This window comes from Thamnophis sirtalis, unplaced genomic scaffold, assembly GCF_051295495.1.
Source record: "Thamnophis sirtalis isolate CommonGarterSnake01/CBP01778 unplaced genomic scaffold, rThaSir2_p1.2 scaffold_4, whole genome shotgun sequence".
NCBI lineage: Eukaryota > Metazoa > Chordata > Lepidosauria > Squamata > Natricidae > Thamnophis > Thamnophis sirtalis.
The window spans coordinates 112,720,863-112,738,608 of record NW_028261384.1 but is presented as its reverse complement, the minus strand read 5'-3'; the positions used below and the strand labels follow the sequence as shown (position 1 = coordinate 112,738,608).

Here is a 17,746-nt window from a genome sequence, read left to right as displayed (position 1 = left end):
TGCCTTTCATCAGGCTCTACCGGCTGGATGCTTACACTTCGGCTGAGGTCTCTTTTGGCAGGACAGCACTGCAGGGAGTGCTGAACACTTGAGGAGCTCAGGCCCAGTGATTTCCTCACATGGACATCAAGCTTTGTTATATCCCATCAGTGATTCCTCCCACAGCCTACTTCGGAGAATGTCAGTTGGTCTTACCTGAACTGCATTTCTCGAAGACCTGTGGAATGAGTCACTTCCCTCCCATGCGCTGGCCAGTGTGCAAGGTCCTGAGGCAGATTTAGTGGCTTTTTGGTTTGGTTTAATTTAGTTTGGTTTAATTTATTTGTATGCCGCCCTTTTCCCAGAAGGGACTCAGGGTGGCTCACAACTCAAAAAGGGAGGGGAAATAAAAACAGAGTTACAAAAACATAAAAACATACATAGTTGAAAGCACAACAATCATACCATTCAAAGTGGGGCAGCGAGTCTTTAGCCGCAGGCCTGTCAGAACAGCCAGGTTTTAAGGGCTATGCAGAAGGCCTGGAGGGTGGTGAGGGTATGAATCTCCACGGGGAGTTCATTCCAGAGGGTCGGAGCAGCCACAGAGAAGGCTCTCCTCTGGGTAGTCGCCAGTCGACACTGGCCGGCTGATGGAATTTGGAGGAGGCCTAGTCTGTGGGATCTAATTGGTCTAGTGGAGGTAATTGGCAGTAGGCGGTCTCTCAAGTATCCAGGTCCAATACCATGAAGGGCTTTGTAGGTGACAACTAGCACCTTGAAGCGTACCCGGAGATCAACAGGCAGCCAGTGCAGCTCGCGGAGGATAGGTGTTACGTGAGTGAACCGAGGCGCACCCACGATCGCTCGCGCGGCTGCATTCTGGACAAGCTGAAGTCGCCGAATACTCTTCAAGGGCTGCCCCATGTAGAGCACGTTGCAGTAATCCAGTCTGGAGGTCACAAGGGCACGAGTGACTGTTGTGAGGGCCTCCCAGTTCAGGTAGGACGCAACTGGTGCACCAGGAAAACCTGGGCAAATGCCCCCCTGGTCACAGCCGACAAATGGTGTTCAAAAGTCAGCCGGAGGACTCCCAAGTTGCGGACCCTGTCTGAGGGGCATACTGTTTGACCCCCCAGCCTGAGAGGTGGAACACTTGGCCAATTAGTAGGAGGGAAGCACAGCAGCCACTCGGTCTTATCTGGATTGAGTACAAGCTTGTTAACCCCCATCCAGTCCCTAACAGCCTTGAGGCCCTGGCACATCACGTCAATAGCTTCATTGAGTTGGCACGGGGCGGACAGATACAGCTGTGTATCGTCCGCATACTGGTTGTATTTTATCCCGTGCCATCGAATGATCTCACCCAGCAGTTTCATGTAGATATTAAAGAGGAGGGGGGACAGGACCGAACCCTGCAGCACCCCGTACGTTAGGGGCCTAGGGGTCGATCTCTGCCCTCCAACCAACACCGACTGCGACCTGTCCGAGAGGTAAGAGGAGAACCACCGTAAAACAGTGACTCCCACCCCCACCTCCCGCAGTCGTCGCAGAAGGATACCATGGTCGATGGTATCGAAAGCCACAGAGAGGTCAAGGAGTACTAGGATGGAGGCATGACCTCCATCCCTGGCTTTCCAGAGATCATCAATCAATGCGACCAAAGCGGTTTCCGTGCTGTAGCCAGGCCTGAAACCCGACTGGAAGGGATCTAGATAATTGGTTTCCTCCAAGGACTGCTGGAGCTGAAAGGCCACCACCTTCTCAACAACCTTCCCCACAAAGGGGAGGTTGGAGACTGAACGATAGTTGTTTAGGACGGCCGGATCCAAAGATGGCTTCTTCAGGAGGGGTCTCACCACCGCCACCTTTAATGCAGGGGGAAAGACCCCCTCCTGAAGGGAGGCGGCAACAACCGCCTGGATCCAGCCCCGTGTCACCTCCCTGCTGTTAACAACCAGCCAGGAGGGGCACGGGTCCAGTACACATGTGGAGGCACTTACAGCTCTCATGGCCTTGTCCACATCCTCAGGGGTAACAGCTTGAAAATCAATCCAGTGATGTCCTACCAGATTATCCCTTGGTGCCTCAGCTGGTTCTGCAGAATTGGAGTCCAGGTCTGCCCGAAGCCAAGCAACTTTATCCACGAGGAATTGGATGTAGTCCTCAGCTCTGCCTTGCAAAGGATTGCTCGTATCCCTCCTATTTAGGAGGGAATGGGTTAGCCTGAACAAGGCGGCTGGGCGCAACTCAGCAGAAGCAATCAGAGAGGCAATGTATGTTCTTCTTGTCGTCCTAACTGCCCGGATGTAAACTCTGATGCTGGATGTTAAAAGTGCTCGGTTTGACTCGGACTTACTGGATCTCCATCGGTGCTCTAGGCGTCTCTTTCGGCGCTTCATCTCCCGGAGTTCCTCAGTAAACCAAGGGGCCCTCCTGGATCCAGTGCCTCGGATCGGCCGTAAAGACGCAATCCGGTTAAGAGCCTCTGTCGCTGCTGAATTCCAGGCAGCAACCAGAGTCTCCACCGGACTGCAGGCGAGAGTATCAGGAATAACCCCAAGCTCCGTCTGAAAACCCGACGGGTCCATAAGTTGCCTGGGGTGGAACCACCTGGTCGGTTCCTCCTCCCTACAGTGAGGGTTTGGTCTCCAAAAGTCAAGCCTCAGTAGGTAGTGGTCCGACCATGACAGGGGTAAGATCTCACTACCCCTCAGACCAAGGTCACAACTCCACTGCTTCGAGAGAAATACGAGGTCGAGCATGTGACCCGCCGAGTGAGTTGGGCCCTGGATTACTTGGGTCAAGCCCATGGCTATCATGGAAGCCATGAACTCCTGCGCTCTATCAGAGTGTTCACCGAGCGAAGGCAAATTGAAATCCCCCAGAACCATAAGCCTGGGGAACTCAAGTGCCAGCTCGGCTACCGACTCGAGGAGCGAGGGGAGGGCTGCTGCAACGCTGTTGGGAGGCAGGTACATTAACAGCAAGCCCACTTGACCCTTGAGGTCCAACTTCACCAGCAGGGACTCACACCCGACAAGCTCCGGAGCAGGGATCCTACGAGGTACTAGAGACTCTCGGATAACAATGGCCACACCCCCACCCCTTCTTTGAGCTCGTGGCTGATGAAGCACCTGAAAGCCCTCTGGACACATCTCTACGAGGGGGACTCCTCCCTCCGGGCCCAGCCAGGTTTCAGTAATACATGCCAGGCAGGGGTGGGTTTCAACCGGTTCGCACCAGTCCCTGCGATCTGGTTGGTCGCCGAACCTGGAAGTAAGTAACTTCTGGGAACGGTGAAGCCCCCCCCGCGCCCGCGCGTGCCTGCACACCCACGCCCGCTCCTTACCCGGTTTTTACGAATTCTGCGCTTCTACGCATGCGCAGAACGCATACAGCGCCTGCGCAATCCTCCAGGAGCAGCTGGAGCATCGCGCAGACGCTAGTACGCATGCGTGCGCCGCGTGCGTGCACGCGCATGCCGCATGTGTGCGTGAGGACACCACGTGCATGCACGAGGACGCTGCTGGCCTCGTTCCAACCGAACCGGTTGGAACGGGGCGAGAAACCCACCCCTGATGCCAGGTCTGCCCTCTCATCTAAAATTAAGTCCTGAATGAGGGGAGCCTTATGAACTACAGACCTGGCATTTAGCGGCAGCAGCTTGAGACCAGGGTCCTGATTATTCACGCCATCTGGCCTTGGAGTGGGACTCATAGGGCCGGAAGGAGGGATCTTTGTAACGTAGCGAGCCCTCCTTCGTCGGTAATGGCCAGCCCTAAAGTCCCTGCCATATCTGCCCCTCCCTGTTAAGACCGTAACGCTCTGGCCCACTCCCGTGTCCGTAGTCCCTCCACCCACCCCCACAGGTCCTGCATTTCCCAACAGGCCCTTCGAATCAATCATCCTCTCACATAAATACATCCACTCATCCATGCATTCCCCACATAGGTCAATTAAAACACAAAAAATACAATAGTAATAAAGTTAAAAAGTGGGTACAGTCATCAGTCAGGCATACCATTCACACCGCATTCCTAAAAAATTTTTGGAGCACTGCGCACGTATAGATTAATAGCTGTGCAGATAGATCTTAAAGATTTGAGGTAGCTAAGCACCAAGAGTGGTATACAGATGGTATACAGGTGGTAAGCAAATGGTATACCTCGTTCTTGGAAAGGTGTAATAAAAGGTCCAGAGTCTAAAGAGTCTAAAGTCCAGGGTGGCCATGGTGGATCATGAAAGAGGGGGGATACATTAGAAACATTAAATCCCCTCTTATAGTTTTGCCATCTTCTGTCGCTCCCTCCGTTGGACAGATGTACCAGGGAGCAAACCAAGGAACAGACTGTAGATGTTACCAACAAGTCCGGGGGCCTCAGCACTCGTTGTAAGTGCCCCAACCCATCCAGAGTCGAGTGTGCCTCAGTGAGATGGCTTGCGCGGGCGCTATCCAAGATAATACCCCAAGGGCAATGACGGGTGGTAATGATGATAATGATGGTAATGATGGTAATAGTCAAGGCCAGATGGGGCTGCGCCAGCGAGTCCAAAAGCCCAGAGGCCATGGCCAGAGGAGGCCAGATGTTGAGAGGCCAGAGCAGGGGAGAGCCAGGTGCCAGGCAAAAGACATGGGGGGAGAGCCCACAACAGCAAGGGTGGGCAGAGGAGAAAACGCGCCAAGAAAGCAGCCAGGCCAGGCAAGAAACAAACAAGCCAGGCAAGGAGCAGAGGAGGAAAAAGGCAGCGTCAAACAAGCCGGGCAAGGAACGGAGGAGGAAAGAGGCAGCGTCGGCAAGGGAGCGGGGCCAAACAGGGAGGGGGGGTTGTCTGGAAGGGCTGCTGCAATGCCAGGCAAAGCCAGCCGCAAAGCCAGCTGCCCAGTTTATCCAGTCCCAATAATAGTCCAGCTCACTCACCCCCTCTCTGGGACGATGGCAATCAAACGAAGCCCCTAAAAGCTCAGCAAGTCGAATAGGAACACTGAAAAATCTGGAAGACGCTGCCGCTGCCACCAGCAAAGCGCCGCCTCCCCCACCGCCGAACAGCACAGGCAGCACAAAAGTCTCCAAGATTTGGATGGTCCAGGGTCGCCTAGGAGTGGCGACCCCCCAAAAAATCTGGATTCCTCGGGTCCCCTGAATTCCGGACATCCCCAGGGACCCCTTTCCGAGAGGTGCAGAGTTGTTTTCTAAAGATTTTTCAGCGTTTTTCGCCTGGTTGGTTCAGAGCGAAAACGCCTGGCAGCCATCTCTGATCTTGCACATGTGCATGTCAGTTAGGGTCCTAGGGGTTTGGGTGTTGTCTTTCCTATACACTTCCTTACTAGGTTCTTCTTTGGAACATTAACCTTCGATTAAATTGGAGCCATGCAGAGGAAGTAGAGGGGAGTGGCTTCAACTTTAACCTCAGTCTCTGGGCAGATTGGATGTGAGAATAACCCATCAGTGACTCATCCCACAGGACTTCGAGAAATGCAGTTCAGGTAAGACCAACTGACATTCTCTACAAAATTTATTTTTGTTTCTCTTTTACTATTTTAATCATACCAGGTTATAAAGACCAACAGCACTTTGATAGTGCTGCCTTGCTAGTTATGATTTATTAGTTTACTCTTATATCAAATCATAACCCTCTTCAAAACAGTTGTAGTTGATTGATGAAGACTTACAACACTTAATTTACTGTAGAATTATTCCAAGAATTATCTGTTTAATACATAAATCATTAAAGAATCCATAGTGTATAAATATCAAGGACGAAAATAATGGAAATTTAGAAGAAGGAATAGTAGACAAGAAAAACAGTTAAAGTTAGGCAACCGATTCAGTTATTGTTTCAGAGATGCTTCCTTATTTCAAAGACAAATAGAATGACAGAGTAAACAAAAAGCAGTGGTATCAGGAGCTACTTCTGAATTCTTGCTGATTTTCCCATTGAGTGTACTTGACTCTTGCCATCACATCCATCCGACCCACTAGAGCAAAGAGGCAAGAACTGTTTCAAGTCCTGTCCCCTAAGGAGGTGCATTTCCTGGGAAACGTCTTCTCCATGGTGGCTTCCTCCCTTGGAACAGCACTCTTCCAGAAATTATACTGGCTCCCATTCTAACACTCTTTAGGAAGGCTCTGAAGACATGATTCTACCAGGGGACCTCTGGAGTGCAGAGTGGAATGGAGCCCATTAAATGGCTGATATGAGTGTGTGTTGTCACTGGGATATGGGGTTGGGGGTTATTATTTTTTGTTATTTTGTTTTTTAATTTCATTAATATTGTATTTTTATTACCTGTAAGGTACCTTGAGTCACCATGAATGACTAGGTGACTTATAAATTTTCCAAAGTTAAAATAAATAAATGAATGAATTTCTTCCTACACTTGATCTATGAATGTGCAGGATTGAGAGAAGGCAGGTACAAAGCTACTTGTAAGTTGACAGCCTCAAACTCTCCTACTGATTTACACCAGCCAGCAGCTATTTAGCTCAATATGTGGAACAAAACAACACTGGAAACAACTTGTCTGCTTCTTGCTGTGCATTTTTTCAGCCTTCATGATTCTTGCTATGGATTTAAAACTTAACTCTACTGCTAGATTTGGACTCTGCTATTCAGATTTGAGATTTTGCTTCTGGAAACTTGGCATTATTAATTGAACTCTGACCATGGACTTGTTTTGACTTTGAACCAGAGATGGGTTGTCAATTTTTTTACTACCAGTTTGGGCGTGCTTCTGCACACACTTGTGCATGTGTACAACAGTTCTGTGCATGCACAGAAGCTTATGTGCATGTGCAGAAGTATCTGGGAGGGTGGGCAGAGCCTCCTGCCACTGCTATTATCGGTTTGCCCTATCCAGGCTGAACTGGCAGCAACCCAGTTTGAACTTGGCTGGGGACTTTATGGATTTGTTTCATATTACCAGACTGGACATTTGACTCATTGACTTTCTTTTGATTCCTGTGTGGGAGAAATCCTGGGGAATACTAATTGGGATAGACAAAGCCTCAATAAAGACATGAGGCCTTGTGTGTGCATGTGTGAATGGAAATGACACTATTATTAATTATTATTTTATTAATATTTTCTTTTTATTAATTGTTCCCTGCTATTTAGTTCTGGTTTAAAAATAATTATATAGCATTTGGGGAAATATATGCAAATCAACAATCCAGCACTAGACGCCAAAATAGAGAAAATCTCCACAGCCACCATGTATTTGCCTTTAGTGCTCAGATAGGATGGGACAAAAGAGAGCCACACAGAGGAGAAGATCAGCATGCTAAACGTGAGGCATTTGGCTTCATTGAAACTGCTGGGGAGATTCCTAGAGAAAAAAGCTACTGTGAAACTGGCAGCTGCCAGAAAACCCATGTAGCCCAGGACACAATAGAACATGGTAGATGAGCCTTCATTACACATTAGTATAATTTGCTCCATTTCTGAATGGGTGTCCATGTCAGGAAAAGGGGGGAATGTGAAGAGCCACACTGTACAGATGCCTGCTTGAAGTAGGGAACCAGAGAGGACAATGGATAATGCCACTCTTCTTCCCACCCAATTCCTCATTCTGGATCCTGGCTTAGTGGCCATGAAAGCCAAAACCACAGTGATGGTTTTTGCCAGCACAGAAGATACAGCCACTGAGAAGATGATGCCAAAGCTAATTTGTCGGAGGACACATATAATATTGCCTGGTACAACAAGGAATTGCAGTGAGCAAAGGAAGCAGAGGAGGAGGGAGATGAGTAGAATGTAGGTGAGATTTCGGTTATTAGCTTTGACGATGGGAGTATGGTGATACTTCAAAAATGTTGTGAACACCACAATTGTGCAAAGAGAAAAGAAAAGTACCATAATAGCTAAACCTATTCCCATTGGTTCTTCAAAGGACAAGAAACATATTTTCTTTGGAATACATGAAGTTTGGTTCTTATTTGGATATTGGTCTTCTGGGCATTTCAGACAGTCATCCATGTCTAGAATTTAAATAGATAAATTTATGTATGTGATACAGTTATGCTATTCTTGATATCATTTACAATATATTTTTTCTTTAAGCTGGATTTGATTGACTTCTTAGACTTTGTACTCTTATATTTGGTACCTAAGAGAACACAGAATAAGGAAAGGAATGTTACTTACTCATGACTTCATTTCATTATTTCTGTCATTGTCGCTATTTATTTGCAATGATTCAGAGTAATGATGATGAAAAAAGTATCTTTGCAACCAAGGTCCACATTTGCAACCTTTACAGCATTTCTTTTTGAGTTTTGGGTTTGCCATTATATCCTTTGATACATATTATCTTATGCCTGACCCATTTTTTCTTTCTCCCATCACAGAATAGAGTGATTGCCTGAATTAGTTTATTGGAACCCTCATTCTGGCATACTTAACTGCCAGACATTGAGAAGACCTAACTAATTTCATATTAAAGACTTATTATTTGTCTCTTGTGTGATTCGGTGGTCATTGTCATCATTGTGCTAGTCAAACAGCCAACACTACTATCTTCTTCTCAAAGTGTCTTCCCCATTTCATGCCTGCAATTCTCCTTCAATCACTTCATCTCTAGCGAATATAAATACAAATATCAATTTACTTCTTGCTAATTATCCAAGCTCTAGGATGAGTATTCCAAAGAGTGGGGGAGTGCAGGAAAAGCACTAAATGTAATCCTCATTTAATGACTGTCTTGTTAACAATTGTTTGGAGTTATGACATTAATGAAAAGGTAACTTTGTAATCAGTCCTCACATTTAATACTTTTAAAATCTGCAGAGAAAAGGAACTTATATCTTCATAGATTGTCCTACAGAACCATCAAATGGATTAACAATGTCTCTTACCTTTCTGACTTGACATTTTCTCTTTGGAACACTGAAGGCAATCATAGCAGCAAAATGGCTTTGCCTCCTGTTTTTTCCTGAAATAACCAGGGTGGCAGCTCTCAGTACACACTGAAATAGGTAATGTCTGTCCAATAAATGAAAGAGGAAAAACATTAGCCTTACAGTATTTGAGGAAAAAGTTGAAAATTCACAATTGATCACTATTGTACAAATAAAGAAATCTAATCTAATATTTTGTGGGGTGTTTTTATCAACCATGATGAAAATTAATCAACATTGAGTAATTATTTTAGTTCTACTAATCATACAGTTAGCTTGTTTATTCTAAAATGACAAATACTAAATGAATGAATAAAAGCAGAAAAAAGTCCAAAGTTTTGGTGCACTGCTCTTTCATGGAAGATGAAATCATGGATGAGAAAAAATTATTACAGAAAGAGCTGGTCTTCAGGAGACAGCTCTATCTAATTCCAAATCAAAAACCAAAAGACTCATACATTTAAATTAAAAGTATAAAACCAAACCAATTAAAACATTAAAAATACTAAGAACCTTGTGCTAAAGCAAAGTTCTAAAGTACTCGTCTTATTCCAGTGCTTGGAGAAAAATCCAGGTATTCAGAGCTTTACGGGAGGATAAAAGGGTGGAGACCTGTCAACATTCAGGGGGCAGAGCATTCCATAGGGCAAGGGCTGCCATGGAAAAGGCATGGGTCCTAGCTTCCAGCCAATGACAACATTTATGGGAAGGGACTCTTTTTCCTCCTTTACTTTTCTATTTTTATTTTTATTTGTATTTTATATATTGATAAAACAATAAAAGTCATTAGAAGGGAAGGGGCTAAGAGCATGCCCAACCTATCTGACCTGGTAGGAGAGGTAGACATCTTTAGGCAAAGGCAGTCTTACAGATAGTTTGACCTTCTATCATATAGGGCTTTAAATGGGATAATCAGGACCATGAATTCCACCTGGAAAGAAACTGGAAGGCAGTGCAGCAGATACTTCCCTCCTGTCCAGGGTCAAACATGAAGAATCATCTGGACCAGGATGCCAGGATTGAGTTCCTGGCAGTTCTTCCCCACCGAAATCCTTAGCCAGCAGTGTCACCACATCACTGGTCTAGCTAGGTTTGGAGATATATAATTGGGTATATTACTGATAATACAATCCAAGTCCTGAAGCAAACCACACTGAAGGGACCTAGAGTTTGACTTCTCCTCTCCTACCAACATTGATTAGAAAGGGCCATGGAGGAGAACTACAATATCATAGTGCCTTCCACTCCCAATCTCTGAGTGATACCATGGTTGATGGTATTGATAGCCAGGGGTCAATAAGCCACAGAATGGTTGAACCACCTCCATCTTCAGCCCTTGCAAAATTATCTAACAGTAACCAATCCTGTTTTAGTAGAGTGTCCTGGCATGAAGTGAGACTGAATTCTGAATTCTTATTTTCAACAATGATTTAGACTAGCCCGCGATGTCTTATTTTGAATATTTTGAATAGTGTTGCCATTACCCACTTCTTACGACTCAGCAACAGTGATTGGTCCAAAGTCATCCAATTGGCTTCTTACTTAAGACATGACCATAGCTTTGTGGCTTGAGCACTACACTGAACTGTCTCTCAACTTTACAATATTTAGTGTACTTTGTACATCTTCCATGTCTTTTTAAGCTTGACAGCAACATATGCTTGAAAAAATAATACTAATTTAAGTAATTGAATATGTATCCCTGATTTTCAAAAAGTTTGAATTCTTCCGCTTTGTTGACAATTCCTCCCAGTATTTTATATTATTGTATGTTAAATGATATTAAGCTACTCTTCGGATAACATCCAAATCATTTAAACAAATTAACTAAATGCATGACTTACCTGGTTAAAAATGCTTGGCCAGGTGATATCTTCTTCATGAATGGTGAACTTTTGGTCTTCAGCAGCCCAGGGATCCAGCTTCCCAACTTTCACTCGATGCAAAGACTGGTTGGGGAAAATGACCCAGTTCTCCAAATCCAGTTCTGTAATCAATTCTTTATTCTCATCAAAGGAAATTTCATCACCAACACTGTTGTTAAATGAGATTCTTTTCAAAAAGAAATGAAGCTGAACATGAAACAAATATACAGTAAGAAAGCAAGGTTAATATATAGGACTATGTGATGTCATATCAGTATTTTTACCATTTCAATATATATCAGACTGTCCCTACACTAATGTGCTACTGTTCCTGTCAAGAATGATCATCTATAGTCCCTATTAAAAATCACTTTCTTATACTCTAACTTTCAAAAATTAAAAATAATCCAGCCACCCTCCCCTAAAAAATCCCATACAAATATTAATATGCAAAATATAACTTATTTGGAAATATAAATATATTTGTTAAATATAATTTAACAAATAAATATAATCAATCATTGCTTATATTTACAAGAACCTTATGAAGCTTGTATTCTATTATTAAAGAGAAATTGACCACCAGATAATTTTAATATGTAAAATATTTCAAAATTAATCATCTGAAGAAAGAAATAGGCACAGCTTGAACTAACTTTTCAAAATGTAAAAGTTATATTTCAGTAATACTAAAATGTCTGCCATTGATGTATTTAATTCATGCATAAATAAAGAAAGATATTAGATGCCATGATGGAGAATGAAAGTTAAAGTGTGTTATTGATATACTGTATTTCTTCTAAATTGAAAATCAGTTTTAAATTTAGGTTATTGAATCTTTGGGGAATATGTGGGATTATTAGAAGAAGAAGTGAAAGGAGGCAAAAATAGATTCATTTAAATGGGATAGAGAATATATAAAAATCCTTAAATGGAGATCAAAAACAATCCACTCAATCAAATCAAGCATTATAAAAAAAGAAGGAAAATTTTAAACCATAGGTATAAGCAAAAGTGAAAAAAGAAGAAGAAAGAATTAATCCATTCAGTTTAAAAAATAGGGAGCTCCTGCAAAAGTTCCATCCATGAAAAAAAATTAGAAACTAGATAACACACTAAGTTCAATGCAGATCAATCTCACTACCTACAGTCTTCTGTCTTCAATCTTAACTTAACTTAATTTTTTTTCTTGGGTAGTCTCTTCCTCTAATAATAAAATTTCCTCACCAATTTGACACACTTTTTCTTTCCGCTTTCTTCCTGTTCTGGAGCTGTCCCAACTTCAGCAGCTTCATTAGCTGTGTTTCTGTCGCCGGAAAAAAGGGCTATTCCTGGATCTTTCAGGGACTTTGCAGTGTCCTTGAGATCAGCAGGAGGTGCCCTTCTCAATCACCTTTTCTGCAGGACAGTTTAGGTCCAAATGGACCATCCAGCGGCAGAAATTCGACTGCAATCTCAGATTATCAAGATCACACATCATGCCGTCACGACGTCAGTTCTCCTCTCTGAGAGGAGGTGCTGACTATGGAAGAGATGCATGGAAATACTGTAACCAACTGACACACTTTCTACAATTTGTAATGGAAGATGTTTTTTTTATTTTTATTTTTATGTTTGTTTGTCCTTGTTCAAAAACAAATAAAAATTGTTTTTTAAAAGAAATTTGTACTTCTAGTTTCTACACAGATTACAGTTTTTGCAATATAGTCATTATTTTGGACCTATATTTCTTAAAAGGGAGACTTAACTTAAATAAGAAACTCTTATCACCTTGAAAAGAATAAAGCTTGTTATAGGAAATAGTTCCTGTATATGTTGGTGGATGATACAGGGAGGAAGGAGAGTAGGTAAAACATATATACCAACTATCTATGGATAAGAGCTAGAGAGCAAGTGAGCTGGAAAGTACAAAGAAAATTCATCGAGGTTATACTTCAAAACAGATAACAAAGCGAGGGAAAGAGATAACAAATAAACATGGAAGTTGTAGTGATTTATTACTAAGTATATCTGCTCTTTATGGTCTGGAGGTTATGAGAAGCTGGAAAGTCAGTGGAATTTAAATCCCATTTCCAAGATAATTGATATTCATTAAATTACCTGCCATGGCTGAAGATCCTGAAGATTGAGTTTTCTGCCTTTCAGCTTTCTCCTGTGTTGTTGACCACACATCATGGCATGAAAAGCATGTGCCACAGCATACACTGCGTTGTATATACTGTAACTATGACTGGTCATTTTCATCTCAAAGAAAGCCCCAGGAAGGCTCTCCAGTTTCTCCTTCCCTGTACAGAGACCCTCTGTTTCCTCATTCTCAGATGGATTTGGGAATGCACAACCAAATGCTTGTTCCCAGACATTTTTGACAAAACCATCCCCTTTTGAGGAGAAATGGTTTCTTGTCTGGAGAAAATGTTGGAATCCTGTTATTTCACTTGAGTGAGCTGCAAAGGTCAGAGCACCATGTAGGACTTGGATATCCCAGCTTTTTTGGTAAAAGAATGATGCAAGACCCATTTGGGAAGCCACGATCCACACTTTACCTTTTGGCTTTACAGAAACTATTTCCATTTCAGGTAGACGTAACAACCATCTTACATTTAAAAGGTTATTCTCATTGAGTATTATAGCATTGGCTTTGCTTTTAACAAGAAGGTGAAACATTTCAACAAGCCATTTCAGATTATCGAAAAAATTGTCTATGTAAACTGGTCTGAATTTTTCTAAGAAGGCAATGCAGATACCATGGAGAGGAAATTCTGAAATGATTAACTGGTCAAATTTTGCTCCAAGTATTCCAACCCATGTCCACCTGAAGTACAAAAATAGTTTAATAATCCCTCTGTAGTAAAATTGTTCACCTGGAACCATGGGGTAGTAGAAATGGCTTTCATATTGGAAACAGTCAGTTGGAAACTATGAAAGTATAAATACAAATTTAAATATAAATGTGTGTTTGTGTATGTGTGTGTGTGTAGAAAAAACAGTAAGATGAAATACACAATCTCAAAATAAAATGTATGTCATTTCTAAATAAAGTGTTATGGTGTTAAAGTGGTTAGAATGCAGAATTGCAGGCTCATTCTGCTGACTATTGATTGCCAGTAGTTCGGCAGTTCAATTCTCACCAGATCAAGATTGACTCAGCCTTCCATCCTTCTGAGTTCAGTAGAATGAGGAACCAGATTGTTGGGGAAAATATGCTGACCTGTAAACTGCTTAGAGAGGACTGTAAAGCATTGTGACGCAGTAGATAAGCCTAACCGCTATTGCTAATGCTAAATTAATAGTTTAAAAATATATCAGCATATGTTTTCACTTAATTTCTATGGACAGTATGTTAAAGAGACCATAGTGTTACATTCCAGATCTACAATTCTATGATAATCCGATTCCTGCCCCTCATTTTCCTTCCATAAAGATAATGACCTCCAAATCCTGGGGACACTGCTACTTGGTTCTCTGGAGCCTGAAATCAGAAAGCAGCTGAGATCCTGGACAATATCACACCTGTACATCCTTTCCTGGCCAATCACCATAATACCCTCTGTGGTTCATGGATGAGCTGAGGGTGCTGAAAATGGCAAAGTTGGGCATGGAAGCAGGGGAAGAAAGCAAAGTATTAAATGGGTCAAAGCTATATTAAAGCCTGCCTTGTGGTGCTAAGAACAGCAAAATACCAGAAATTATTGTGACTTCACAGTGTCACTCAGCAGCCCTGTTCAATGTCACCAGGTCCTTCCTCAGGAAGGATGGCTCAGACAAACATCTGCAGATACACAGAAGTGTTTGTGGAACACATACTGGAGAAAATTGCCTACATTCACTATTAGTTGGATTCCAAGCATCCATTAGAGAAGCCCAAGGATCAGATATATCCTATAGCAGTTATATCCCAACAGACCTAAGGAAATGGACAGGGTCCTTAGGAATGTCAACGCAAGTACTTGCTTGTTAGACCCTTGTCCCTCATGCTTAGCAAAACGTATCACTGAAAGAGGAGTTCTTTCTAGCACCCTGTCATAGAACATAGAATCAGAGGTCATAATCACTAAAAAAATAAAACAACTTTGCAAACAGCGCTTATACTTCTGAATACTGCAGCAACACAATTGTCATACAGTATGATTGTCATTTGGGTGCTTCACAATTTGTGCACTTTTAGAACCATTGCTGCATGCCAAAGTCATATGACCCACATTTCAATTTGCTTCCAACAAGCAGAAGTAATGCACCATGCAGAAGTGAAATCCTGTGTCATGGTAAGATGATGTCTCACTTAACAACCATGACAATTTGCTTAACAATAAAAGCAGAAGTGAAGTTGTAAGAGAGGCATAGCCATAAAGTGTTTCAATTACTGATCTTGGTGCTTAGTGTTAGGATTTCCAGTTCCATTTGTAATTGGTAAGTGAGCACTACATTAAAAGGAGAAAGCCCTCCTTAAGCACCTGAATGAATAGGAGAATATATTAATAAAATTAAATAGAAATAAATTAAAAGCAGAAACATTAAATAGGATTTTTTTCTCAGCATATTAACAACAGATGATGTTTAAGAGTTAACACCAAATTCTGAAACTGTTTTTTTTTTAAACTTTATGCTATATTAAAGGTACTTCCTTAAATATGATCAAAGGAGAAATATAAACAAAAGTTAATTATATTTTTAGGTTTTGCAATTTTGTACATCTGGAAAGACAAAGCCATCTATCTTACCTGTGGAATTTTGTAAGCCTCTAATATATCTGCCATATCACTACCGATTCCTGGATCAACAGTCCCAACAACTGATATGAGTTTGTTCAGGGTGCCACACTTGTAATTGGGAACAAATCTGTTCTGGCTAGATAAAAGTTCCATTTTGGCATGATACTCAGCACTCTTATCATAGATTCTGAAGCCTAAGGTGATATTAGGTAAGAGTTGGACGTCTTCATTGATCTTCTTCACAGCAAATACCATAGTTAAGATATGCTGATAGTATTTAGTCAGGACTCTGCAACAGGAATTAGATACTGTATTCTGCATCTATAAAGGACAATGAAACTAACCCCATGAAAAATATAATCTCTCTTTCATGTTAACCAAATAAAGGTTAAGTTCTATTCAATCATTTAGAAGATAATACTCATTGTTTTATGTTTTTATTTTTATACCTCAACCCAGGTGTAAATATTGTGGAATTATTTTTAAAGGGAATAGTTTACTTTTCCCCTCTCTTTGCTATTTCAAAATAATTCTTTTGTGCACCTGACCAGCATCATTACCAAGCACATAGCATGGACATTAGGTTCATACAGCTGGCAAGCAAAATCACTATTTTTTTATACTGGGGTGCTTTTATTTTGATTTAAGTGACTTTAAAGCATAATTAAAAATATTAGAACTTCTACTACAATTAAACTAAAAATCAAATAGCTTTCCTTCCCTAACAATATCTGTAAAAATAGGTGATGATAATGTGATACTTATAGCCATGGTAATCTTCAATGTAATGGATAAATTGGGAATGAAAAATAAAGTGATTTTAAAAAGGCGGAATGAGAATTTTACCGATAAAAGAACATTGTTAGCAAAGATGTTTGCATCTGGACTCCTGTATTCCCCAGCAAACTGTATCATTCTATAAATGATAAAACTAAAATATTATTCTATATAAAACTATATTAGACTATATTATTCCTATAAAAATGTCACATTTACTGAAATAAAATATTTTGTACCTATGACCAAACTGCATTCCAGTAGTTCAGTGCAATTTGAAATTTAACGAAGTCAGTTTTATAATATGATGCTATAATTTTCAACCCAAGAAGTGATGGCTGGAATTCCTTTTTTTCTGAATTTAATACCCATAAAATTTGGAATATTAGTTGAATTCTTAAAAACTTGATTTAAGAAATATAGGTTTTTCTTGTTTTCCCCTTCAAATGCAATAAAATAATCTATAAACTAAAAAAAATCATTAAACATTAATTCTTATTTTTAATTATTGTAGCAAAATACATCATGCAGATACTATATAATGTAATCTAGATTAATAGCTGTAAAAAGAAAATAATATCTTACAGGGATTCACCCACAAGAGAATGATGGGGATCTTCCGCAAAACCTCCAAAATCTCTAGTTATGAAAACAAAAGAAGTCATACCACCAATGAGGAGGTCACCTGGCTGGAAAAATTTGTGATCAATTGGGACGGGATCTTGGATTTTATTGCATTTTATTGGTTGTGTCTTGCAAGTCATATGTGGCAATACCAGTAGGAAAAGATTTGGTATCATCATAATAAATATTAATCTGTTTGACAAAATTTGTCTCATTGCTGCAAAATTCTTAAGAACACTCAAAAGAGGATGAGGTTGAACTCTCTCTGTTCCTCACATAACATAATCTTAGAATGTAAATGGCTCGGTGGGGGGGAATTTCTGATCATTTTACCTTACATTTTTAATGATTTATTTGTCAGTGAGCACTCAGTGCTAATTTTTCCAAGTACAATAATTTGTCAGTCAGGGCTTTGAGGAACAGTAAAGTTAATAACAGTCTTCTTTGACAATTATAAAAGGAAAAGAAAATCACAACCTTCAAATTATTAATGAAGTAATTAAGGTGGAAATGAGCCAACAAGTCATGGTACGATGCCAGAAAAGGTTTTGAAGATAGTAATGGCAAAGATGGAGATAGTCATGCTGCATTCAGAAACCAAGCCAGCCACCACTACCCCAAAGAAATTCAGAGAATACGAGAACATTAAAAACCCCACCTCTTTTAGACACTTTACAACAAAATTCACTTTTTTTCTTTGCAATTGCCTTGATAGTTGCAGTGAGATCTTAAGAAAAAATCTCTGTTCCTTTATGATGCACCTCTCTATTATCATGATGGAAAATGCAAAGTAATATCAATGTTCATACAAAGAAGGTCTTAAAACAGGAACTATAAATTTAGATCTCCGTAGTCCTTCACTTTCTGTTTCTCTTCTTTTCAATTGAAGAGATGT

General features: G+C 41.2%; 1 protein-coding gene across 1 annotated transcript; it reads right to left on the bottom strand.

The window, feature by feature from the left end:
• Window positions 1–7,056: 7,056 nt before the first annotated feature.
• On the bottom strand, window positions 7,057–15,705 carry LOC106551909 (vomeronasal type-2 receptor 26-like). The gene is made up of 5 exons (XM_087714604.1): window positions 15,460–15,705; window positions 14,559–14,620; window positions 10,721–10,928; window positions 8,835–8,961; window positions 7,057–7,958 (listed from the first exon to the last, which is right to left on the bottom strand). The coding sequence occupies exons 1-5, from the start codon at window positions 15,703–15,705 to the stop codon at window positions 7,057–7,059; spliced, it is 1,545 nt and encodes a 514-aa protein (XP_087570730.1).
• Window positions 15,706–17,746: the final 2,041 nt, after the last annotated feature.